General features: G+C 36.3%; 1 protein-coding gene across 7 annotated transcripts in view; it reads right to left on the bottom strand.

Annotated features, from left to right (window-relative positions):
* Nucleotides 1-26,936, bottom strand: part of WDFY3 (WD repeat and FYVE domain containing 3) — a 351,994-nt gene that overhangs the window by 117,905 nt on the left and 207,153 nt on the right. For 6 of the 7 annotated variants that reach the window (XM_049885821.1, XM_049885820.1, XM_049885824.1 and 3 more), the window contains 9 exons: nt 22,988-23,181; nt 18,039-18,496; nt 16,147-16,230; nt 11,496-11,673; nt 9,874-10,088; nt 6,283-6,395; nt 2,851-3,082; nt 1,475-1,575; nt 1,110-1,328 (listed from right to left, as the gene is read on the bottom strand). In XM_049885821.1, coding sequence (XP_049741778.1) covers nt 1,110-1,328; nt 1,475-1,575; nt 2,851-3,082; nt 6,283-6,395; nt 9,874-10,088; nt 11,496-11,673; nt 16,147-16,230; nt 18,039-18,496; nt 22,988-23,181 — 1,794 coding nt within the window. The remainder of the gene's footprint in view (nt 1-1,109; nt 1,329-1,474; nt 1,576-2,850; nt 3,083-6,282; nt 6,396-9,873; nt 10,089-11,495; nt 11,674-16,146; nt 16,231-18,038; nt 18,497-22,987; nt 23,182-26,936) is intronic. The other variant, XM_049885825.1, reaches the window with a different exon arrangement.

Below are 26,936 nucleotides of genomic sequence, written 5' to 3'. Positions count from 1 at the left end.
CCTCAAATGCATGGGAAAACTGGAAAATGAACAATGAAGACAGAAAAAGAATTGATGTCTTTGAATTATGGTGTTGGCAAAGAATACTGACTATACCATGGACTGCCAGAAGAAGGAACAAATCTGTCTTGGAAGAAGTACAGCCAGAATGCTGCTTTGAAGCAAGGATAGAGTAGAACTACCCCCACCCCCCCCCCCAGTTTCCTAGTCTGTAATCTTTATGGGAACATATCCCCAGGCTTTTTCTCCTCTGGAGTGGCTGGTGAGTTTGAACCACCAACCTTTCCGTTAGTAGCCAAGTGCTTAACCATTGTACCACTGGGGTTCACTTGAAGGGTGTTAGGAGTATGTAATGGTAAGTACCAAGTCGTTATGGCAAGCAACAGATAAAAAGTATTTAAAATATTATCGTGTCAAACCTTAAACCAAAAATATCCTTGAAGCCTTCGTAAAACCAAGCAATAGTTAAGCTTAAAAAAAAAAAAAAAAAAGCTTAGCTAGTAAAAAATGTCTGCCTTGAGCATTATTATCTTTTAAGAACTATCTATATGGGATCAAATTTACAACAGCAAAGATTAGATAGGAACCCCAGGGGACAGTGAATTTTTGTTAATGCGGAGGAACAACTCAGAAAAGGAGGATGAGAATGGTTGTACAACTTGAAGAATGTAATCAACGTCACTGAATTGTACAAGTAGAAGCTGTTGAATTGGCTTACGTTTTGTTGTGTATAATCTCGACAGCAAAAAAAATAAAATAAAAAACCCTTATTGTGTCTAGTACAGGATGGTATATATGACAGGCAGGTAATCCATGAATATTTATTAACTAAGCAGAACTCATAGCCAATAAAAATTCTTACAAAAATATATTATCCATGCAACCTGCTTTCCTAGCAAAAGCTGTGATTTTTTGACAAGGAGGGGTGAATCCTTATACCAGGAACTTCGTCCACTGTATTCTATTTAAGTCTTTTTTGAAAGTGGCTTAAAATCCACTAGCAAAAATATTTAAGAATTCATATAAGCTGTTCTGTGCTACAACAATTTAAGTTGGAAAAGAATTACCAGCTGGACCTTAAAATTAAAAAGAAAAAGACAAATACTGACCATAGTTTTGGAGTAGTTCCTCTTTAGTGGAGACAATCAGAGACCGGTCTTTTGCTGACAGAACTATGGCAAGGCACACATAATGCTGCTCAGAAGAATTGGCTCGGCGCACAACAGTGAGGAGTCTGACGGGGTGGTTATTTGGAGGAGAACTAAAGTGTTCAATACAAAACCAGCTGGAATAGCTTAAGCCAGAGGGAGGGGGGAAAAATCTTTCACCTAAAGTAAAAATAGAAAAATAGCAATCAAAGAGCTTGTGTTCACATACATTTACATAAAAAAAAAGACAACAAAAGCATATAAACTGTAAAAAAATATATTCTATTAAAAAAAAAATCACAAGCAAACAGAAAGTTAATATTTACCGGAACCAATGCCGCTGACCACAGCCCCATCAGTAAGACCTGTTGTCACAGCATTATTTGTAGGGGCATTATGAGGGGCCAAACTGGGCAGAAACAGGCAGCTAGTATAAAAAGACAATGGACATATTAAAGACTAATTCTCTTCTTTTCTGATCGCTATCTGTGCTTAACACAGTGAAATAAACAGCCATTATGTCATGATAACTAGAGATAAACAATCATAGAATAAATTGGGATGTCTAGCAAAACCCTTCCCTTCTTTTAGTTATGTGAGGGGATTGAAAGTTATACTTCAAAAATCACCAACAGTATCATTTTTAAACTAAATTAAAAAAAAACATTAAGGGGTAATTTACATATTATAAAATGCACAAACTTAAATGTATACTCCTTGAGTTTGACAAATGCATAGCCCCAATCAAGACATTGGAACAATTTTATCACCACAAAAAATTCCCTTGTGTCCCTTCCACCTGTCACCACTGTTACGATTAGTGCTGCTCATTCCCAAAAAATATGCATTAATCCACTGTTTGATAATACAATTTAAATTTTTAAACCAACGTATACAAATGCACTAACAACCAGTAGAGACAACAATCTGTTCTATTAGCATTTGTGTTTATTTTTGAGGTTTACAGACATCACAAACTCTTTAGATTCTCTACAGATTCTCCGTTATTATTTCAGATACTGTAGTTTTTTCTGCCACTTGAAATAATTCATTTACTCATTTGCAGCGATAGACACTGAATGCTTATAAGGTATAAGAAGGTATTATGCTAGGTGATTCCAGGAACAGAATAATGAATTATACCAAGCCAAAGAGCTTTTAATCTAATTTTAATCATACATTATCTATAAATTGATATTTACTATATTAGGAGTTGATAAACTTTTTCTGTAAAGGGCCAAATAGTAAAATATTTTAGGCTTTGCTGACCAGACAGTCCCTGTCATGACTACTCAACTCTTCCACTATAGCCTGAAAGCAGCCATAGACAATACATACCTGCATGAGTGTGGCTGTGCTCCAGTAAAACTTTAATTACAAAAACAGGCAGCAGGCCAGATTGGCCTGTGGATCACAGTTTGCTGATCCCTGTCGCTATGAGTCGGGATCGACTCGATGGCAGTAGGTTTAGTTTGGTACTATACCAATCTACTTACTATAATAATTAAAAACAATTAAATCTAGAAATCTTAAAATAACATGTTCGTAGAGTACCACCTTTTGAAAATACACAGTGGAGTAGAGTAGAACATATAGTGTAATACATTTTAATCGTGTGGATTTAAAACCAAAGGCCTACTTTTCAAAACTAAGGAGCATAAAATAACACAATAAGGCTGGGCTAACACTGCAAATTCCTTACCCAAACCCTTCAAGGGATGTGTCAAATTCAACAAAAGCAGGAGTAACTGATGACCCATGAAGTCTGATGTCATGTGGGGTTGTCATGGAGACCAGACATTTTACCCTAGTCAGGGGAACAGTACTTCCTTCTGCAGATTTTACCAGGCTCTTGCTTATTCGGTAATGGTTATCTTCATGTAAGCTGAAAACATTATCGGAACCCAGACCTTCCATAGATGTGATCATACTACCTGCAAGCCAAAGAAAATCTCTTGGGAAAGATATCATGTAGATTTTTTCAGTAATGACTTCACAAGGTTGTTTGTAAACAGCACTCTTTAATTTCAACACTCATTTTCTTTTTTAGATTTAAATACCAAAATCATCATCCAGTTTTAATATAATTTCTGTTCATTTTAAAATTTAAATGGCATGTTTCTTCTTTAACCTGATTACTGAAGTAATATACAGATTACAGAAAAGTTAGAAACTACACAGTACAAATAAGAATAAATATTATAATAATTACTATCTGAATCACAGTTACAATGTAATTTAATTATAAATCTCAGCTAATGATGTTTATATACCAGGCTACACTTTTAATTCACAAAATTATTTTTAATTATTTCTCTTTGAGAACAAGGCAAAATATTCTGGAAGCATTAAAATGCTAAGAAACAGGTCATTATTCTTCTTAAAAATACTAGAAGAAGTCAGAAACTTTCTCCCTCATTTTTTATTCTTTCCTTACAACTGTTAGGATTAAATATGTGATCACACAGTAACTAAATTAAAGATGCTTGTACACATATCGGTGCCTTGGTGGCACAGTGGTTAATAGATACAGCTGCTAATCAAAAGGTCAGCTGTTCAAAACTACCAGCCGCTCCTTGGAAACCCTATGGGACAGTTCTACTCTGTTCTATAGGGTTGTTATGAGTCAGAATCGACTCAACAGCAATGGGTTTTGGTTGGTACACATATAAACAGTAGTAATATCAAGAGTAAGAATGCAAATTTCAAATGAATTACCCTATTTTTTCAGAAATACATCACAAATGTAATAGAGAAAAGTAAACTTATAAAGCTGTAGCATCAAAAATACTTCCTCTTAAAATAAGCTATAAGAATGGATGTAACTGTGTTCGGTATTCAAGCAACTATAAATATATTTCAATATTCTCTTGGACAAAAGAGCTATTTTTGTTTTTACTCCTTGCAAAGAAAATTACAACTCAATTCTAAGGAAGTATGTTAGTGTTAAATATAAAAAACATCAACAAAAAGCCCTGGGAGGGATTGATATGAGAAACTTCAAAACTCTCTGCTTTCCAATAAAACTGGAATAGAACAAAAAAGAACTTTAAGTTTTCATAACACAGTATTCACAAATAACTGATGATAATAATTTGCAAGAGAAAAAATAAGACAAAGTGTTCTGGTACACACCGATAATGGCTAAAGTTTGCTTACTCTTTCTGACTTCAGAATCCTCATCTGAAAAATGAAGAGACTGAACTGTATCTACGTCCTTTCAGAACTGCCATTCTACAAAAAAAAAAAAAAACTAAACCCATAGCTATTGAGTCAATTCCAACTCCTAGTGACCCTACAGGACAGAGCAGAACTGCCCCACAGGGTTTCCAAGGAGCGGCTGGTGAATTCGAACTGCTGACCTTTTGGTTAGCAGCTCTTGACCACTGTGCTACCAGGGCTCCATGCTGTAGGTCTCGGTATTATTCTTGACTGCTTCACCAGTAATGGTCATCTCAATCCATCAAAAAATGCCTTATTACTATTGCTAGCACTGACACAAAATGAATTGCAAAGTTAAAAACCAGCAAAACTATAGAATTGGCATTGGGAGGAAATATAGTGAAACCGTGATTCACTACTGAAAATGCTCTTTCCCACATCTCTCGAGTGAAGGCGTTAGATGGGTTATTCAAGTGGGCAGACACCCCCCCCCCGCCCCCGCATTGCTTCTCCCATGGTCCGTGCCAGACTGGTGGGCAGTGCCTACATTCTGCTGGCTCCCCAGATCACCATTCTACCAGTCTAATGCAAAAATTTCTTCTCCTTTGAGGGTTCTCTTCAGCAGTACCATCATATACCGCTCCATGAAAGTCATCTATTATTTCCCTAGCAGTTATTTTGTTGATTTAAAAAACCTTAACACTTCATTCTCAGTCTTCTTCTCCATACTAATTCTTGCCATTGTACTGGGAATGTCAATGTCCACACGACAACCTGTCTAATAGCTCACTTCTAGCATCTTCTTTCTTCCAATGAGCTTTACCTCTACTTCATTCCAGCAATATACTCCAGAGCCACTATCTGGACACGGTCATTGTCTTCACTTGCTCCACTCCTCCATTATCCCACCCCTATTCCTCCAGTTTTCTCTCACTATTTTTTGCTTTTTGTTCTAGCCATTCTTCCTTATTTCCATGATCTAACCCTTTTCTTCTAGTCTAATTTTTCCCCTAACCTGTATGTACTCCTTGGCATATGACTTCAACTATTTTATCAGTATTTTTAATTTCCTCTCTCTTTGTTCTCTTGCAGCAAACATCCTGCAACCCCACAGCTTGTTCATAATCCAACCAAGTACTCTTTAGTCCAGGCAGGAAAGGTTACTTTGAAAAGAGAGAAATTATGAATCCTCTGAGAAAGAGATATTCTCCCTTCCAAGCCAAGAGTTATTCTGCTCATCATTCTCATCTCCTCTGGATCTTTACAACATCACTGATTCCCTTCTCACCCCCAATGTTCCTTTTCTCTATCAATCAACCAAATCATGTTTCTCCATTTAAAATAACAAAAACAACCATGCCTTCTCTTTCTTTTCTTTCACAGTCAAACTTCTTGGAAGAATAGTCCTACTGTTTGAGGGACTGCTCTTACAAAAGCCACTAATGTCATATTAGCTATAGAATCCAATGCATACACCTCAACCTTTAACTTAATTGATCTTTCGGCAGCACTGGACAGCACTGACCACCCTCTCCTCCCTCGGCTTCCTGCACTGCCCTCTCCTGTCGTCTCTCACTTGTACAGTTAACCTTTCTCGACCTTCCTTGTGTAAAGACATCTCTTCTCTCAACCTTCAACACGTGCTCCTGAGCAACTCTAGTTTGAGGAACAGGAAATCTAGTTTTAGAGCCAACCTTTTTGACCAAGTCACTTACCCTTCTGAGTTTAAGCTGCTTCACCTGTAAGAGGAATGGATTAGACAAGATGAATTTTAAGGTCCCTTTCCACTTTAGGTTTCTAGGATTTTATTATAACGTGATTCCAAACTCTTAAGATCTTGTCTCATTTACACAAGGAAAGACAGATTTAAAGTACTTTAAGCACACATTCATTAGGATCATTTAAGACTATTCCCCACATGAGTTCCTGTTATAAAACAAACCTAAAACAAGAACTTCAAAGGAAAACTTACTTCTCATGTCTGGCTCGTAACTCAGTGAACTTGGTTTGTGGACCCTATATTGTTTTAACAGTTTTTTGTCCCAGGCACCACAATTTAAAGGACTTGCCAAACGCAAAAACTCCCTAAAGAAGAGACAAATCGAAGTGATTACTTGGTGGAGAACATTACGTACTGTATTTTTACACAAATAACAAGCACCTTCTACATTCGTTTCCCAACCATACCCTTCCCCCCAACTCCCCCTCGAGGTATTTTCATGAGCACTGCTATACCAATTTTTTTCTACATATTGCTGTAAAAAAAAAAAAAAAATTAGCATAGTACACTTTTGACAATATCTTATGGGGGGAGGGTGCAGCTGACAAACAGAAGGTGTACGTTATCTATGTAAAAATATGGCAATTCACAAATCAAACACAAAAAGAAATTAATTATAACAGACTAGCTAAAGTACAAAAAAAGCAAACATTTATCATAAAATAATATACGATGTTAATCATTTAAATTTTAATCTATCAACATACACCTATATATATCCATTACCTATTTTTCAAAATTCACTTTTCTTTCAGAAGTTAATAAAAATGTGTCAGAAGCATCTCATATTCAAACCAAAAAATCAAACCCATTGCCGTCGAGTCAATTCTGACTTCGTAGTGACCCTACAAGACAGAGTAGAACTGCCCCATAGGGTTTCCAAGCAGTGCCTGGTGAATTCAAACTGACAACCTTTTGGTTAGCGGTGGTAGCACTTAACCTCTACGCCACTAGGGTTTCCATTTCATACTCGACATGTCTAAAATCAAAATTTTCTCCTTATACCCAAACTGCAGCTTTTCTTACATTCTGTACCTCCCTGAAATATGCCTTGATTCCTCTCCTTTCATTCACTTTCTACATGTAAGCAATCAGAAAATCAAGGGTTATCTTGATTCTGTCCTCTTGTCTCCATTCCTACTGCTATGACCCAGATCAGGCGGCTTTCCTAATCCTGAGATAGTGCCTTAACTGCCTCCTCTGATGAAATCTTGCCCCACCTCAATCCATTCTTCACTATAGTAGGTATTTTTCAAAAATTAAAATCTACTTATTGTCACTTCACTGCTTAAGACTCTTCAATGGCTGTCCATTTCTGAAGATGGAAACCCAAACTCCCAAAATGGCTAACTTATAGTACCATCTTGAGATAATTTCCACTTTACTCTCTGCCTTCGTTGTTCCCATTTTATTCCCATTCATAGACTATGTTCAAGGCATACTTAACTTCTTTTAATTCCCTAAACATGCTGTACTCTTCCTCTACTTTATATATCTGGGCCACTGTATCTGACTTTATCGAGAATATCCATTTTCCAATGTGAGAAAACCCTTTTTCCAACATTTTCACCTGGCTACTTCATTTCCACCTTCATTTTATAACTTGACATTTCCTCTTGGGAGTCTCCCTTGAGCCACCTTCACAAAGTCTGGGTAAGTGGGCCCTCCTATGAATTCCCCTAGCACCGCTATTATATAACTTAACACACAATACGCTAATTTCCTGGTTATCTGAATGTATTTCTCACTAGACAACTATGCATTTTTTGTGAGCACAAGCCTTCCTTTTCTCCTTCACCAATGCTTCCCTAGGGCCTAGCATATAGTAGGAGATCAAAAAAATGGAGGGATTGAGTTTTCTAGATCAGGATATGGGAGTACTGAAGAAACGAAATTCCACATCTGTAATCTTAAAAAAAAATGCTGCTGCTAGCTTTATTTCAAGCACTATAATGACTACAGAATATTGGGAAGGACAGAATATGAAACCTATGAATTATGTTCTCTTGGAATGTGATACATAGAAATATAATAAATTTTGTAGGAGTTGCACATAATAAGATTACTTAATATTCAGTCATTTGTGTCATCTCAAGTTAAAAAAAAAAATACATCTCTGAATTTTCACTTTCCTACAGCAAAAATTAAAATGTTTAAAAGTCAGGTGCCCTTTGCCAGTTTTTCATGTAGAGTGTTCTAACCTATGACTTATAAGCAGCAAGGTACTCACAGCATCATATGACTTATTCCCCTGAGATTTCATTCACTGTGAAAACTGAGCATATCCAAATAGCCGGTTTCCATTGCTTCCTCTGTTTATCTAACTAAAAATAAAAAAATTTTTTTTTTAAATATTTTTATTTTTAGTTAGATAAACCAGGCAGGATAAATTATTTGGTAAAATACTAGTTCTAGGTATGATATAGTCTCTTTCTTGCTCTGCATCTGTTAACTTTTAAAGGATCAGATTATCAATAAGGATAGTGGGAAATCTCAACGCTCTTTTCAAAACTTTTACGTCTGTGAGTATAGCCATACGAGTAGGGACTGACTGTCTCATTCATCTTGGTATTATCAAGCCCTAGCATGCTGCCTGGTACAAAACTGTTCAACAAGTGTTTATTGCATGAGTCTATCTTAATTCACCATTAGTTTGGAGTCAGTCAAAAAACAAATAAGAAAGTTCGACCATTTTTATAAAAGCCCCTAAAAGTTTTAAAACTTTAAAAATAGAAGAAAAGAAAATTATCTAATTAAGAAAGTTGCTTATATCCCCCAAAGTTCCATGGTATATGAGTATATATTTATAAGGAGGATGAAGAGATGATTTACACATGAAATCTGTTTGGCTAGGCAATTTCAAGGTACACAGAAAAAAAATCTTTAAAAGTAGCAGTAGGCAAGTTTCATCTCTAACACATAGAGCACTGTTTCTCTTCATTAAAAAAAGGTTATATAAATGTATTTTTTGAATGGTTAAACAAACTGTGATACATCCATACCATGGGATACTACTCTATAATAAAAAGTAACAAACTACTGCTACACTCAATATGGCTGCATCTCAAGGGCATAATGATAAATTAAAAAAGCCAATCTCAAAAGGTTACATCTAATGATTTCATTTACACAGCACTCTCAAAATGACAAAATTGTAGAGATGGACAATAGATTATCGGTTTCCAGAAGTTTGAGGAGTACATGCGACAATAGAGGGGTAACACCAGGGACATCTTTGTAGTATCTTGATTGTTTGGTGCTCATACAAATCTATACATGTGATAAAATAACAATGAGTTATAGGCATACATCATACCAATGCCAATTTCTTGGTGGTGATAGTCTACTACAGTTATGTATGACGTTACCATTTGAGGAAACTGGGTGAAGGGACATGGCACTACTCAGTACTATCTTTCAACTTCCTGTGACTCTATAATTATTTCAAAATAAAAACCTAAAAAAGTATTTCTTAAGAATTTCTACATATAAAAAGTTCTTAAAGTAAATGTAAATCATAGATATTAAACATGATTTTTTTAAATGAGAGCTAGATCCAACTGGAAGAAATAGCTAACGGACAGAAACATTTTCTGTTTACTAATAACTGGATTTGTTTCTAAATGCTATGTGTTAAGCATTTTGCCCCTTTTTGTTGTTGTTTTTGCCCACAGCTAATTGAGTACATGCTCATCAAAGAAAGAACTCTTGAATCACGATGACTCCAGAAACGGCCATTCCTAATTGTGAGCTATTCAAATGTGAAAAAGAGAACTTACTGACCTCAGCACCATGGGCTCCAGGGCCTGAGAGGCTAATCGCTCAAACATGCGCTGGAGGGGCGGGTGCAGCGCGTGGTCCTCATCCGCCAGGGCGGCACTGCATCTCTGCAGTAGTCGTGCATGAAGACCAGCTTCGCACATGACTTGCTGGTTTCTTTCTGTGTGCACCAGGGATTGTAAAATATTTGCCACAGCAAGTTGAAGGTCCAAAGCATGCTAAAGTCAACAAAGAAAGGCAGATCACTGGGACATTCTTAGGGAGATAGGTGACAGTTCTTTCTGCAGGACGTATACCCTTTAATGTGAAGTCTCTACATGCTTCACAATACCAGCTCAGAGTCATACAGCAATTTCAGAACAAAAAAGAGGAAAAAAAAGTTCTCATTTTGCTAAGAGCATAGCCAGATGTACTCTGTTTTCTTCCAAGTCTTTGTTATGACTATATAGCTAACAGTACTCCTTTTTACATGCGGGTGTAAAGTCTTTTTCATGGTGGGTATCATGGACTGAATTATGTCCCCCCAAAAATGTGTGTATCAATTTGGCTGGGCCAGGATTCCCTATATTGTGTGGTCGTCCTCCATTTCGTGATGGTAATTTTATGTTAAAGAGGATTAGGGTGCGATTGTAACACCACCTTTACCCAGGTCACACCCCTGATCCAATGTAAAGGGAGTTTCTCTGGGGTGTGGCCTGCGCTACCTTTTATTCCACAAGAGATAAAAGAAAAGAAAGGAAGCTGAGAGTTGGGAACCTCATACCACCAAGAAAGCAGCACCTGGACCTGAGGTTCCTGCGCTGAGATGCTCCCAGACCAAGGGAAGACTGATGACAAGGACCTTTCCCCAGCGCTGACAGAGAGAGAAAGACTTCACCTGGAGTTGGTGCTCTGAATTCAGATTTCTAGCCTACTGGACTGTGAGAGAATAAACTTCTCTTCGTTAAAGCCATCCACTTGTGTTATTTCTGTTATAGCAGCATTAAGCGACTAAGACAGTGGGTAAATAACCAGCTTAAAAGAAGACTTATGGTTTACACTTGTGATAACTTTAGGCCTCACATCAAACCCACCGCCATCCAGGCGATTCCAACTCACAGTGACCCCATAGGGTTTCCGAGGCTATAAATCTCTACAGAAGCAGACTGCCACATCTTTCTTCCGTGGTGCCGCTGGTGGCTTCGAACCCACGACCTATCAGTTAGCAGTCGATTGCTTTAACTACTGTGTCACCACAGCTTGAGGCCTTACAAAATTAGTCACCCAAACTCTTAAGTGCTACAAGTCAGAAAAGATAAATAGTATATCTTCAGGCAGTTTTCTTTCTGAACCATTTATTAATGATTTCCACAGCTTAGCAGGAGTCTAGCATTAGAAATAACCATTTTGGCTACATTCATAACAATGTAATTGTATTCTAAAACATACATATCTACCATTCATTATGAAAGTTAAGAATCAAATAGAAAAATCCTTTTTTTTTTTCCTTTACCTACTTTAGTATGTGATATGAAGTGGTTCCATGTCACTTTTGTCATTCTTGCCCCCAAACCCTTGCTCATGCAATCAGACACATGTCCTTAATACTCATGAAAAATAGGAAGGAACTAACGTATCGCACTTACTTCTGGCTGTGTCACTGACCCAACAGAGGCCAGGAGGTCCAGGATAGCAAGCATGGCCCCAGGATGGATGACGACGGCGTCAGAACTCTGGAGAGATGAAGCTGCCACATGTAGCTTCAGGTCAGCAACATTTTTAGGAGTGTAAACAGGGGGAGTTGAAACAGAGTGATATGCATGCCTATAAAAAAGAAAAAAAAAAAAAAAGGTAATTTGGTACTGAATTTCAACCACACATTTTTCTCTGTTTATTGTCTTCATCTCCTTTCACCTTTATCCACTGATAAGCAAAAAGCCTGTATGTCAGGGATGGGTTACAAAATCCCATAAGGTGCGATATTATCAACTCTCAGTGAGACATGTATTGAAAATTTAACAGTCAATTCTTCCAGGTCCTTACACGTCTTTTACTATTTGGATTGTTTCATTAAATAACAGCACCTATACCAGAAGGTGTAAAGGCCAGATAAAATCTTAGTGATTCAAAGCTCTAAGAAGGTGACAGTTTTGGTAATGGGTGATAAGAGACCAAATTAAACTAAATCTCTCAATGGATTTTTTTTTTTTTTTTAATTTACCTATGTTTTTAACCTTTCCTTAACCCGCGGGTTGCGGAATCAAGAACAAACAAGATCAAGGTGGCCTACGCTATAACTGGGTCAACTGAATCAGGGTTGGCTGCCTGAAAAATACATTAAACATTGGGGAGTTTTCCTGTAGTTACATTTAGAAATACATTCACCTTTTGCATCTATCCCCACTACCACTGAAAATACCTACCACAATTTTAAAAACTTAAAAGGCATAGTCTAAGCCTGGCCATGCCCTTCACCTACATATTTCCTCTTGTCAATGATCTCCACTTTCAATTTTGAACTATTCTTCTACCAATTCATGAGTTTTGCACAGTTTGCATTTTGGCACCAGGAAACAGATGCTTGTGGTCCCAGCCTACGGGAGCTCTTTGTTCCAGTGGCTCAGTCTCAGCATAATTTGTCTAATGCTGAGCTCTGTCACCGAGAGCAGTGTAGTTTCAGCTCCTGGCACAAGAGCAGCTTGGAAAACAGATGCTTTACATCAGCGACTTAGGGGCAGAGAATTGGCATGGCCATGTTTTGGAAGAAAGTATCATTCACTTTTAAACAGAAATTACAGGACAGTATTCAACTTCACTTATAAAAAAGCACACAGGATCCCCTATTTAAAAATCAGTATATCTTCCATCCACTTATGTCTTTTTTACACCTTGTTTTTTGCTCAGAAAGCTTTAGTTTCTAAACTTAGGAAGGGATTTCTAAAGGCTTACTGCTGCTACTACCAACAGGTATCCTCTTGCTATGTTGCTCACTTTATTCCTTAAAATAGTTTGATCGACCTAGAAAAAGGATTTGTAATTCCTCCACAGGAATTCCCAACATTTGAATTAAGAAATTCCATAAAAGTGTTTTAATTAGAGCTAAAAAATAACTCAAATTTGAGAAAAAGCATAGATTTTAAGTGTATATTTTAGCTATAGATCTTTGAATATTATTGCTGAGTTAATAGATTTGATCCAGATATGAACTTAAATTATAAGCATACCCAAAAAGATACCTCTGTGTCTCTGGAAACCGAATGTTTCATTTTCTTGTCTTATATAGGACCCCTGGTGGCATAGTTCAAATCCACCAGCCACTCTTTGGAGATCCTATGGGGCAGTTGTACTCTGTCCTGTAGGGTTGCTATGAGTAGGAATCAATTTGACAGCAACGGGTTTGCTTTTGGTTTCTTATATAAGAAATTAATATTCTGAGGAAATTACATTAGCTTCTCTTAAACTGAAAAAAATTACAATTGTAGAAATCTAAAACATGGTGTTTATTAAATTTAAGTTTATTATAACACGTGTCTTATAATGTTAATTTTTACTCAGTCACTTAAGATATTCTCATAGGCTTCACCACTTTTTATATTTAGGAACTATGATAAGTTCATTTAATGATTAGTTTTCAAGCAAGACCTATGAATTTGCAAAGGTAAGATAAAACATTACACAATCTAGTTAATTTTTAAGTTGTAGTTACCTTTCAAAGTAATAGAAATCACAATTTAATATTTAAATGTACGTTACATATATTTAAGACTCATCTACCATTTTTGAGAATATATGAGTATTTTAATTCAGAATTTGCTCTGCTCTCATGATCGTAAACTGTAGATAGGCATTGAACAATGGACGTCGTGTCTGAATAACTAATACATGCCAGCTTTTTCTCCACTGCAGATATATCCCGGAGGGTCTTTATTATTTTGTGTTTCATTTTCATTTCCTCTAAATCTGACTGAATATTTAAAAACAACCAAATCTGTTGCCATTGAGTCAATTCTGACTCATGGCAACCCTACAGGGCAGAGTAGAACTGCCCCATAGGGTTTCCAAGGAGCAGGTCGTAGTGGATTCAAACTGCTGACCTTCTAGTTAGCAGCCAAATTCTTAACCACTGTGCCACCAGGGCTGAATATTATTATATTCAACTCTAACTCTGTTCCATTATTCATTTTGAACATAGATAATCACGAACTAGATCATGAGTTTTAGTTTTCTAAGTATGAAGTTTTACTCCAATTCTTAAAATAATCAGAGAAGAGTATCTAGGCTTTCACAGGTCAGACCAGTATGACAAGCTCAAGGTAATGTCCTCCTTGGTATGTGAATACTTAAAATGTACACAAATACAGCACCTCAGCTTTCCTCTTTGTCAACACCAAAAAAGTCCATTTTGTCAAAACAAACAGATACCCATGAAAAAAAATTATGTTAATTCATTAAGGGAGGTTTTAGAGATAGTGGACTAAAATTCTCATTTCAAAAATCAGTATATTTGTATTCAGGAAATGAGAACATTATTTTCTTTATAAGCTTACAGTTCTCATCACTTAGCAAAATGTGTGCAACCTGACTAGAAGAGCAACCCGAAAATGTCAACATTGACCTTGTTATTATTAGCAAGAATAGTACTGGGAGCTCCTTCTCCTTGGGGTAACGTCAGCCTGAAGGCTGATGTAAGACTCACATGGACTAACTACTAGGGCAGTTGGTACAGTGACAGTTTTGTTTTAAGTCAAAGGACATCGTATTTTTTAGATGTAGCTGCTTTACAAATGATGACAAAATGTTTCTGATTTAAGGTCATAAGTAACTCATGAAGAATACGAGGAATAAAAGAGTGAATCCTAATGGATTTTTTTCTTTTTTAGTATGTTTCTTCACTGTGTGAATTTCTACAGAAAGTATTTTTATCATTTTGGTTACTACTTTAAAAATGCTAAATATTTTCTAATATATAAACTTTTAAGCCTTAACCATCATGATAGAATCACTATATTTTACAACTGTGATTTTTTTTTAAATAACTATTTAGAAATTGAAACTATTTTTCTAACATAACAGCAGTTCTCTGGGACAGTAAGCACAACTGAATAGAAAAATACAGTAAGTCAAGTCAAATTAATCTAGTTTATGATTTCTTGAATTAAGAACAAATGCTCTTTTAAAAAAAATACATGGTAGTTTTAAAGCACAAATATATTGAACCTGAAATTTGTTCAAGACTATCTGGAACTATGACATGATTTACTAGAAGAAAATGAGCTGTAAGCCCCAGTGTAAATTTTAAGAATAAAAGGAAAATATGTCTTTCCATATAACTAATGAATATTACTACTGAAATAAAGAACCTGTAACAAATACTTTTGACCCACTAACTCCTTCCAACTATGTTGAAGATTTATAATCTGAACAATAGAAATAATAAATGACATAACAAAACTCCATGATTCATTTTTAAAAAGCCACAATGGAAGGATATCAACGTAAGACTTAAGGAACTGCACTTCATTATGAGGAAAACAGGAAGGAAGAATATTTGGCGCCAACTGCACAGAATATGATCTTTTAAAATACAGGTTGCAAATGGAATGATAAATGCATCTTACGTATAGTCTCATCAATCAGCTGCTGATTGTTTAAATTCCCAAGCTTTATATATGAGATAGACTGGATCAGCTTGGAGAGAGATTTATACAGACCCAATGACAGTAAAGAGCTGGGGTAGGTTTGTATTCACTTTTTTCAAAGTTCAGCTTGACATGCCTCCATAATAGCATTACATTTCCACTGGTTGAACCTGCTTGAGGAAATACACATTTCCCTGTCAGTGCTGTGGAATAGTGCTGTGGAACAGTGCTGTAGAATAATGTTAAAAAACAAAAACAAAGAATGATCCCAAACACATTTAAACCAAAAAAAAAAAAAAAAAGTGAACAAGTACTCTACCTAAAGGCATTAAGTCCTCATTTCTAACTTATTTTTTAAAAAAGACATGCCTGCTTTGAAAACAAATGTGTATTTTAGTCTCAATAACAGAGCTGGATACCAAAATTCTACATGTACTTTGTATCTTTACAGCATCAAGATACTTTATTCATAAATAAATTCAGGAGAAAGTTGATAAATTTAAAACCTAAAAAAAAAAAAAAGCAAATAGAAAGCAAAAAAAAAAAAAAAAAAGATTGAAACTATAAAAATACAACTACCACACGAACATATAATTAAGCACAGAAACAAAAAAGAACCCACAGAAATAAAGATTGACTTCTCTTATAAGATCAGTACCTTTTCCTGGACAAAGCTGGTGTACCCCAAGGAGAGGGGAGAGAAGACTCACTTGTCAGGCAAGGAGGGATCTGTTCTGCACGACTACAGACAACAAAACAGACAGGGTGGTTTAGAGAGGTTAGAAGAAAACACCAGGTTTGCAGTTGGTTAGTTTCACAAGAAATACCGGTAAAAGTTTAATAAAGAAATCCTCCATACTCAGCAGGAACAAGGAACAAGACTCCAACACATGCACTGAGTAAAACAGAAAGCATGCACAAGGCAGATGCTTATTCCATTAATGTTAACATTTAACACATTTATTAAAGTATTGTACGCCCTGTGTTTGGCAAATGAAACTAAAAATGAGGTATACTAACTAGTATAAGTTAAAATACAACAAAAAAAGAGGTTGAATCCTGGCAAATTTCTAATTTAAATAACTTATCCTTAGAGTGGAGCCCTGGTGGTATAGTGGTTAAGGAGCTTGGCTGCTAACCAAAAGATCGGGGGTTCGAGCCCACCAGCCATTCCTTGGAAACTCTATGGGGCAGTCCTAATCTGTCCCATAGGGTCACTGTGAGTCGGAATCGACTCAACAGCAATGGGTAATCCCTAGAATGGAACCCTGGTGGCTCAGTGGTTAAGTGCTCAGCTGCTAACCAAAAGATAGGCAGTTCAAACCCACCAGCCACCCCTTGGAAACCCTATGGGGCAGTTCTACCCTGTCCTATAAGATTGCTATAGGTCAGAATTGACTCATTGGCAATGGATTTGGTTTGGTTTTGGTTTGTCCCTAGAATACTGTACTATCCCTTTTTAAAAAAAAAAATAAAAAATTTTATTTTCAAGAAGGGAAGAAATCATAAAGTTATCTTACAATATTTTGATTTTCATATCCAAATATTAAGGACTAACAAACATTCTTAAGTAGAAATATTTCAGTAGATATTTCAAGGGATACAAAACCTATGAGAAGCTCTACCCAATAGAGTTCCTTGGTTTATTTATACGGGCAATATGGAAACAACTAATTTATTTTACAAAACACAACTATGGTTACTGTTAAAAGCGATAATGCTTAAGACAGACAAATTAGCAGTACGATGACTCTTAATGTTACTTTCAAAGTGAGAACTTAATTGAAAACACAGTTTAAACACTGAAAATAAGTGATTTATGTAAAGCAGCTCTCCTATGACCTCCCTTAGAATCCTGGACTTCCCCTGTCATAGAATCTATCAAAATAGATTATAATTGACTAGTCATGTACCTGTATTCAAGCTAAAGGATGGCAAAGATCAAGACAATTTTGTGTACAGCTGAATCCCCAATGCCTAGCACAATGACTAGCATGCTGTAGGTTTTCATTAAGTCATTTGTCTAATGAAGGAATGAGTAAATGACTTAAAAATCTGATGGATTCTTGAACCTTCAGTGTTTCTTAGGGAGCTAGGTCATTTTTTGAGGATTATGAAATATTTTACATGGCAGAATATCTATCAGCCATCTTGAAACACTTTTAATCATAACCATATTCTCCTGTTGATGATCAATATCTATAAGTCCATATGCACCTAACATTTTGGGGAGTAAAGCGGAAAATGAGAATGACAGCTAATGCCACCATTAAAGCGAACTTCATAGCAACTGCTGCACTTAGTGCAATAACAGCTAAATGAATCTGAATTTACAAATACACAGACTTCAATGTTGAATATTTCAACTCCAATACTGAAAATTTCAACTTCAGAATAATAATATTCACAATTAAACTGATACGCCTCAAGCAAACGGGAGAAAAGATTCATCTGTTTTCATTTTCTTTCTGATTCGCCTTGTAATTCAAGCCTTAGTGTTGAAGTCATGTGCAGTGTACCCTTTAATCATAGAACAGAGCAGGGCCATACCTGTCAAAAGAATCTGTGGCTACTTTGTAGAGATAAATAAAGAGTTTACTGCAGTGCTGTAAAGTGGGCGACACTGAGTCCATAGAGAGCACGTCTTCCTCTAGAAGTCTTTGAAATGGCTGTGTATTTGAGGGGAAGACATTCATGGGGCTAATTTTTCTTAAGTCTGAGAAGCAGCCAAGAAATCGAACAGCATCTGCCAATTTCTCATACTGAATCTCAGTTTTGAAGAAATGTGAGTTGGCTGGCTCATAGCGCATTGCTGCAGTCAGCGTGCAGAACACAGTGTGGAGAAGTTCAAACACTTGATTCTGGTTTACTTTCTCCCAGCCATTCTTGGGTGGAGAACTCAAAGATCGTTCCATAGCAACAAGCAAGGATGTAATGTACACAAATCCTCCAACTTTTCTAAAAACTGTTCTTGAGCGATGGCTTTCTCGAAGGACTAACAGGAGAGCCTGCAGGGGACAAAAACCAAAGCAAACAAAAATAAACTCATCATTCAAATTAAAAAATAAACACCATGCATGAACATTAAAGGCGAACAGCACTCTGTGAACATTTGACATGAATGCTTTTGCCAACTATCCAAAAAAGCAATTCTATGAAGTGTATCGAATAATTTGGAATTAAAAAATGGTACTTTAAAAGCAGAAGATAATTTTAGGAAACACTATCACATTTCTTTTGCTATAAGGCTATAGTAAAAAAAATGACTGAAAAGCTTTTCTGATGTATTTGATTAATAATGACTATAATGAATTTTTTTATAATGAATTTGGTGATTTTACAGAGTAATTTTATTAGATAAGTAAAATACGTATTCTAGTATAATTTTACACACTTGCAAAAACCTGCACCTCTCTTTGTGTACACAAACGATTTTTGCTAGGAGGGATACAGGAGAGGTGATGAGAGCAGTCAAGATTTGAGTTGTTTTGATTCACATAAAGTGACTGTATTCTGAGATTTGGAAAAAAGATTCCTGTCAGAGGATTTATTAGACATTCTTTCTGGCAAAGCGCCGCAAGATGCCTGAGAGCTGAAAGCATGCCCTTTCCCAGAAAAGCCATAAGGGCTAAGAAATAAAATCTAAAGGCAAAATAGGTAAAATAAACTTTTATAACTATCACTTATTTTCTGAATTACCATGTTTTTAATTTAGCTTATTATCATGTATAAGAAATAACGCATAATAAAATTAGCTAACGTTTTATCGGGCACTTTGTATTAGGCAGTCTGTTCAGTGCTTTTAATCCTCTTGACAGTTCTGCATGTTAGGTACTATTCTTGACCCCACTTTAAGAATGAGGAAATTGAAGTACAAGATGGTTAAATAACTTGCCAAAGACTGCACAGCATATAGCATGGCAAAAAACCAAACCAAACCGTTACTGTCTAGATGATTCTGACTCATAGTGACCCTACAGGACAGAGTAGAACCGCTCCATAGGGTTTCCAAAGAGCACCTGGAGGATTCAAACTGCCAACATTTTGGTTAGCAACCGAACTCTTAACTACTATGCCACCAAGATTTCCAGAATGGCAAAGGTAGGGTTTAAAAGTAAGGTTTAAACTCAGGCAGTCTGATTCCCTGCTCATGCACTTAACTATGACACTATACTATGCCAAAGAATAATTTGAAATCTGTTTACAGATACACTGGACTCCTTTTTCCTCAGTTTTGGCAATTTTAATGCCATAACAGTATCTAATATTACTTAATTCACAATTTAAAATTTTCCCAATCATCGCATTTTGAAAATGTTATCAGCGGTATGTGAAAAGTGGAATGGCTAACCGCTAATAGACATAATTACGTTTTTGAAATACAGTGCTTCAGAAAAGATGAGGACTTCCTCATACTTAAAATTAGGCCTTAAGTTATTAAGGCAAGAAATATATAATCTGTGGGTGAGTATATGTAAATAAAACTTCAAAATACAATATATTCCTTCTGTGAATCTGAAGTCAATAAATTGCCATTTTAACAATATTTGGTAATAGTATAGTTTCCGTATCTTGTCAAATTTAATATACTGCACTTAAGGCAGCAGTCAAGAAATTAAACAATGTATGATTTGGGTAAATCTGCTGCAAAAGACCTCTTTAAAGTTTTAAAAAGTAAAGATGTCACTTTAATGACTAAAGTGCATTTGACCCAAGGTATGGTCTTTTCAATCACCTCGTATGAAAGCTGGACAACGGAAGAGGAAAACAGATTATTGATGTATCTGAATTATGGTGTTGGCGAAGAATACTGAATATACCATAGAGTGTCAGAAGAATGAACAAATCAATCTTAGAAGAAATACAATCAGAATGCTCCTTAGAAGCAAGAATGGAGAGACTCTGACTCACTCACTTTGGATACACCATCAACAAAGACAAATTGCTAGAGAAGGACACCATGTTTAGTAAAGTAGAGGGTCAGAGAAACAAGGGAAGCCCTCGATGAGGTGGACCGACACAACAGCCACAGCAACAGACTGGAACATACTAACAATCAGGAAGATGGCATAGGGCCAGGCAACATTTTGCTCTGTTTTGTTCCTAAGCACCTCTATGCCAATACTAGCATACTGCACTTATGAAAATACCTCACAGGGAGCAGGGCGTAGTTGGCAAAGAAACATAGAAGGTGTACGTTATTTGCATTCAAATACGATAATAAAATAAAATACAAAGTGGTCATTATACTCACTTAAAACAGGATGCATATACAATAGCATAAAGAAAAAATGCAAACTCATCATTGCAGATTATTCCAAAGCAATTTAGTGGAAAATTCAAACCTAGTTGCTGGAAATGACATTAATAAATTAATTAAATAAAGACAAAAGGAAATAAAAGAAATATGATTCTAGAAGGTAGCTATCCTTCCTGACAATTCTGAAATAAGTAATTCCCGTTATGTTTGTGGCTGGAATAGGGTAAGAGGACTAGGAGGGGAAGTCAGAGAGGAGGGGGGCCAGTTCACAAGGGCTTGGTAGGCTATGTTAAAGACACTACCTTCATTTGTTATTATTTTGACATAATTTTAGACTTACAGGAAAACTGCAAAATAGTTAAAAGAAATTCCAAAGGTCCTTCATCCAAAATCTCCAAATATTAACATTTTATTTACTCTCTTTCCCGCTTTCTCATTCTCTCTTTGCCCTTGTTCTCTGTGTGCCACTTTGCCCCTAAAGGCTTCACGTGAAAGAAATGCCGCCCAGTCCTATGCCGTCCTCGTGACTGGTTGTGGACTGGACCTTTGTGATCCACAGGGTTTTCACTGTCTGATTTTCAGAATTAGATCACCAGGCCTTTCTTCCCAGTCTGTCTTAGTCTGGAAGCTTCCCTGAAACCTGTTCAGTATCATAGCAGCACACAAGCCTCCACTGACAGCCAGGTGGGGGCTGCGCATGAGATGCACTGACCGGGAATCAAAGCTGGGTCTCCTACCCGGAAGGTGAGAACTCTGCCGCCGAACTACCACTGTCCTATAGTCCACACAGAGACTGCAAAGATTCAAACACGGCCCCTACCCTGCTCTACAAACTTGGGCAAATTATTTAACCAGTTTGTTTTTCAGTTTACTGGCTATAAAACAGGTGTACCAAAATTACCTGGCTCATTATAAAGATTAAATAAGTGGATGTATGTAAAGTATATAGAACAGTACCTGACACATAAGAAGTAGTCAATAAATGTTAGTTTTTATTAAAATTATAGTGATTTCTGGTACTTGGAAAAACTATTTTACATATTTAGTACTATGCAGTTTTATGTATTCTACGTATACAAAATAAAACTTATAAATATAAGATTTAGTTAACTGTACAATTTTGGAAAAACTTTTGGAAAAACTTTTAGAGAAACTGCAAAATGGGAGACTTATCTTGCCATGCTTGCTAATCACGTTCTTTATTTATCTATCCATTGTTGTTAGTTGTTGTTGATCCTGACTCAAGGTGACCTTATTTAAAATAAATTGCATTACTAAATTCACTTTGAACTGAATTAAAACATTTCAATTTGATTTTAAAAATTTACTATATAGCAATACCAGTGGACACACTAATATGACTGTGTGTGTGTTTGAATCTTTGTAAAGCATAATGGTGTGGCTGAAAGAGCAAACCAAAACCCACTGCTGTGGAGTTGATTCTGACTTGTAGCAACCCTGCAGCACAGAGTAGAACTGCCCTACAGGGTTTCCTAGGTTGTAATCTTTACGGAAACAGACTGCCACATCGTTCTGCAGAACAGTTGGTAGGTTCAAACTGCTGATCTTTCGGTTAGCAGCTGAGTGCTTAAGCACTGAGCCACCTGGACACCTTTGTTGAAAGAACATGGGGTTTAAAATCTTGGATTCAGCTCTATTACTTGAAGTTGTATATCAGCTATATGATCTCTCTGAACCTCAGTTTTCTCACCTGTAAAGCGGGGCACTACTTACTTTACAGGATAGTTATGAAGTAAATAAAAAAGCATATGTAAAATTCCTAATGTAGTGTCTGACATCTACAAGAATACTTACTATGTGTGTGTGTATGTATAAATGTCATATACAGCATTTGATTTAACTGAGGCATAACGTTATGAGTGATATTAATTGAATAAGTAATATGTGGATTAAGAGAATTTAGTATTTATTAGGATGCTACACTTCACTCATGTACTTCTCAATTTAGGGATAATTCCTGTAAGCCAAGATAATTACTGTAGAGGTTTATGAGCAGTAAGTTAATACACACTGAAAGACATGGATGATGGAGCTTTTTCAGTCTTTAATGTACACAAATTTGTATTAAAAAAAAAAAAATTTTCCCCCTTGGTTAATTAAAAAAAACCCAGTAAAAAAATGTAGATTTTTGGAATTTCTTCATAATAAAGACAAATCTTTTAAAAACAGCCATGAGATTTTAGCTGTCGAAGAGTAAACATGCACTTATCAAAATTACCCTTAAAATGTCAGTCTTCAACTGCAGTTCCGTTGGTGGGGCTGAATGCATTAGCCCCAGGAGAGTGCCCATGTCATCGTCGCCATTTGGAGAGAGCACCAGCTGCTGGATAATCATCAGGGCGTGCTGCCGGCACTGAGGGTACTTCACTATGTTGTGCGCACATCGCGCACCTCCAAACTCGCGGAAGATTCCTTGAAAGAGGGGGAAGAAAGAACAACATGGGCTAACTTAACACTCTCTGAGACAAGTCAGATGAATTACAATTCCAGTCTTTTTATAGGTAGAACAGCTGAAAAGAATGCAAATAAAACCCAACCAGCTATTTTACTATTTAAATGACAATACAAAATTGCACAGTTTCCCTAAATTTTCATAATGCAAGAATACTGCCCTGATATGTTCCACCACGTTCAAATTCTCCAAATCTAGAGCATTTAGAAATGTCATAGGTAGACACTAGGAGACACAATATTTTTAGGTAAAGGTTTTAAGCTGAACAGTACTGAAATCAATTTATGTAAAAGGCTTTTCAGATGAACAATAGCCAAAATAAATGAGATTTAAACTGCATAAGTCTTCCAGAATAGGAACAAAAGGGAATGGAATAAATTATTCTACAAATTATTCTACCAAGTGAAAAATTACAAGCAACCAAACCTTTTAGTTAGATAGAGCACATGAACAACAAAAAGACAAACTCCGCAACAGAAAGCAGCAGTGACTGTACTGCTCCAAAGTTTTATGTAGTTTGATTTATTTAATTCTCATCTTCCACCACAGCACAGATGAGGAAATGCGACATACAGAAGTTGAGTAACTTCGCCAAGGTTACAGAGCTAATGAGCAGAGCAGGATTTAGGTCCAGGTAGCCCAGCTCTAGAGCTGTGCTCCTGCCCACTAGCTAAACTGCTCTCCTATCAAATACCAACCTTGAACATAATCACTATTAACAGATGACTTAAATAACTAATTAGTATTTGCTCCCAAATAATTGTCTGACCCTTTGTGCTTTTAGAATAACTTGTATACACCTCTATTTTAGCTTATATCAAATGATCTTATTATTTGTCTGTATGTTTGGTCCCCCATTAAACTTGGATTTCCTCCTGGCTTGTGTTTCAATAAATCTTTGTTGAGTGAATAACTGTCAGTGTATTTTGCTGTAGCACCCACTGTCCTTTTTCTATTTATGTGATTTCCTACTTGCTAACTTTGTAAGAATTACATGACCTTGAAGTGAGAATAAGTCATGTTTCTGAGTTTTAGCACATGGATATCTGACATCTCTTGGCTACCTGAATGTTGTGTTTACTTGTTTCGTGGATGCCAGCTAAGGTTTATTAGATAAGCATAATGGCTAGTATTTTTTGAATACTTACTATGAGTAAAGCACTGTTCTAAGTCCCTGACAGCTAGTAACAACTTTCCTAACCAGGAAAAGACAGTAGTTAAGGAAGAAACTTTGTGAAAACATGTTTGACACTTTGGGAGCTATATTAGGTGATTTTTAGTCACAGAGAGTAGGATCTCCACTCCTACACATTACGTCCAAAGCCTCCTTGTGCAACTCTAAATCATGTCATCAAAAGCTAGTCTGCCAAGCAACTTCTTGCTAGTACGCACTTTCTCCTTACTTATCAACCATCTCATTATCTGACACTTCACATTTACGACAATAGTAAAATATCTACTATCCAATTATTTTGTGCAGTAACGACATGTCTGGCAGTAATGAAATACAAGGCGCAAGGCAAGAGTTACACTGGCTTTGATGGTTAATGTTATGTGTCAGCTTGGCTCGGCCATGATTCTCAGCAGTTTGGCAGTTGTAGAACGATGTAACTTGTCAGTTATGTAGTGATGTAACTTGGCAATTATGTAACAATGTGACCTGGCAGTTATGTAACGATGCAATTTGACAGTTATGTAATGATGTAACCATCCATTTTGTGATCTGTGGTCATCCTTGATTTTTGTGTAACACTGATTTCGCTTAACAACCTGGTCTCTGGTTGTCATGTCAACAAGTGTGAAGGGTGTATTCTTAAGCTTCTGAGTATTTCAGTCAACTGAAACTAGTTAGTGAAAATTAAATTGTGCGTTACACCACAGAAAAACTGTTAATATATTAACTACTAAACATCATTATACTTATTGTTTAAATTACCTACTAAATTAATTCAATTCTATCTTGACATTTGCCAATACTGTATTTAAGAAATTCTTGTATAATCGCATGTTTACATCTTTCTCCATTAGGCTGTAATTCTCTTGTGGCAACAACTGTCACATCTTTACAGCTCTAACAGCTAGCGTAGTGCTTAGGACACAAACCTGATATATTTTGAATATATTAAATATTCAGTTTCTCTGCCTTCAGGCTAACAGTCATGCATTTGTACATTTATTTGTTCATTCATTCCCTTAAGGCTTTCCATAACACTTAAATAAAACCCAAGTTTCTCACCATGGCTTAAAAAGCTCTATATGATCTGGGCTCAGTCTACTCATCTAAACCCATTTCCTCCTCAATTAATTTTCTCAAATTTTATTGGCCTTGTTGCCTGACATGTTTTGGAACTTGGTTAAAAAATGTCAAGTAATCTAATCTTTTTAAAGCAGGAGGCATATTTTACAAACAGTTGGACAAGACTGAAGAAATCTGAGACCGAAGAGAAAGCAAAAGATTTAATGAATAAAGTTTACCTGGCAAAAGTAAGTTATACTACAGAATCATTATTCAATTATTTCCCTAGGGTTGCAACATCATAATACTTTAACTTGAATTACTAAAAAATTAAGAAAATCATCGTAAGAAGCAAACATTTGGAAAATAAGTAAGTACAGTCATTTGAGTAAGCCTAAAAAACAAACACAAAGCCTACATTATATTAATTCAAAATTAAAAAAAAAAAGAATAAACACAAGGGACACGTTAAAAAGCAATAAAATATAAGCACATATTTTGAGATAATAATATTATATATCTTGTAATAATTACGTATTTTTAATTAATATATTGTTGCTGCTAAGGTGCCACTGAGTCCATGCCGACTCATAGCAACCCTATGCACAACAGAATGAAACACTGCCTGGTCCTGTGCCATCCTCACAATTGTTGCTATGCTTAAACCCACTGCTGTAGCCACTGTGTCAATCCATCTCACTGAGGGTCTTCCTCTTTTTCGCTGGCCCTCTACTTTACTAAGTATGATGTTCTTCTCCAGGGACTGATCCCTCCTGATAACATGTCCAAAGTATGTGAGACCCAGTCTCGCCACCCTTGCTTCTAAGGAGCATTCTGGTTGTACTTCTTCCAAGACAGATTTGTTCGTTCTTTTGGCAGTCCATGGTATATTTGCTATTCTTCGCCAACACCACAATCCAAAGTCATCAATTCTTTGGTCTTCCTCATTCATTGTCCAGCTTTCACATGCATATGAGTCAACTGAAAACACCATGGCCTGGGTCAGGCACACCTTAGTCCTCAAGGCGACATCTTTGCTTTTCAACACTTTATAGAGGTCTTTTGCAGCCAATTTACCCAGTGCAATCCATCTTTTGATTTCTTGACTGCAGCTCCCAGGGGTATTGATTATGGATCCAAGTAAAATGAAATCCTTCACAACCTCAATCTTTTCTCCATTTATCATGATGTTGCTTATTGGTCCAGTTGTGAGAATTTTTATTTTCTTTATGTTGAGGTGTAATCCATACTGAAGGCTGTGGTCCTTGATCTTCATCAGTAAGTGCTTCAAGTCCTCTTCACTTTCAGCAAGCAAGGTTGCATCATCTGCATAACTCAGGTTGTTATGACTCTTCCTGCAATCATGATGCCCCATTCTTCTTCATATAGTCCAGCTTCTTGGATTATTTGCTCAGCATACAGGTTAAATAGGTATGGTGAAAGGATACAACCCTGATGCACACCTTTCCTGCCTTTAAA

The sequence above is a fragment of the Elephas maximus genome, chromosome 5, assembly GCF_024166365.1.
Source record: "Elephas maximus indicus isolate mEleMax1 chromosome 5, mEleMax1 primary haplotype, whole genome shotgun sequence".
Taxonomy (NCBI): Eukaryota; Metazoa; Chordata; class Mammalia; order Proboscidea; family Elephantidae; genus Elephas; species Elephas maximus.
This window is presented reverse-complemented; position numbering and strand designations above follow the sequence as displayed.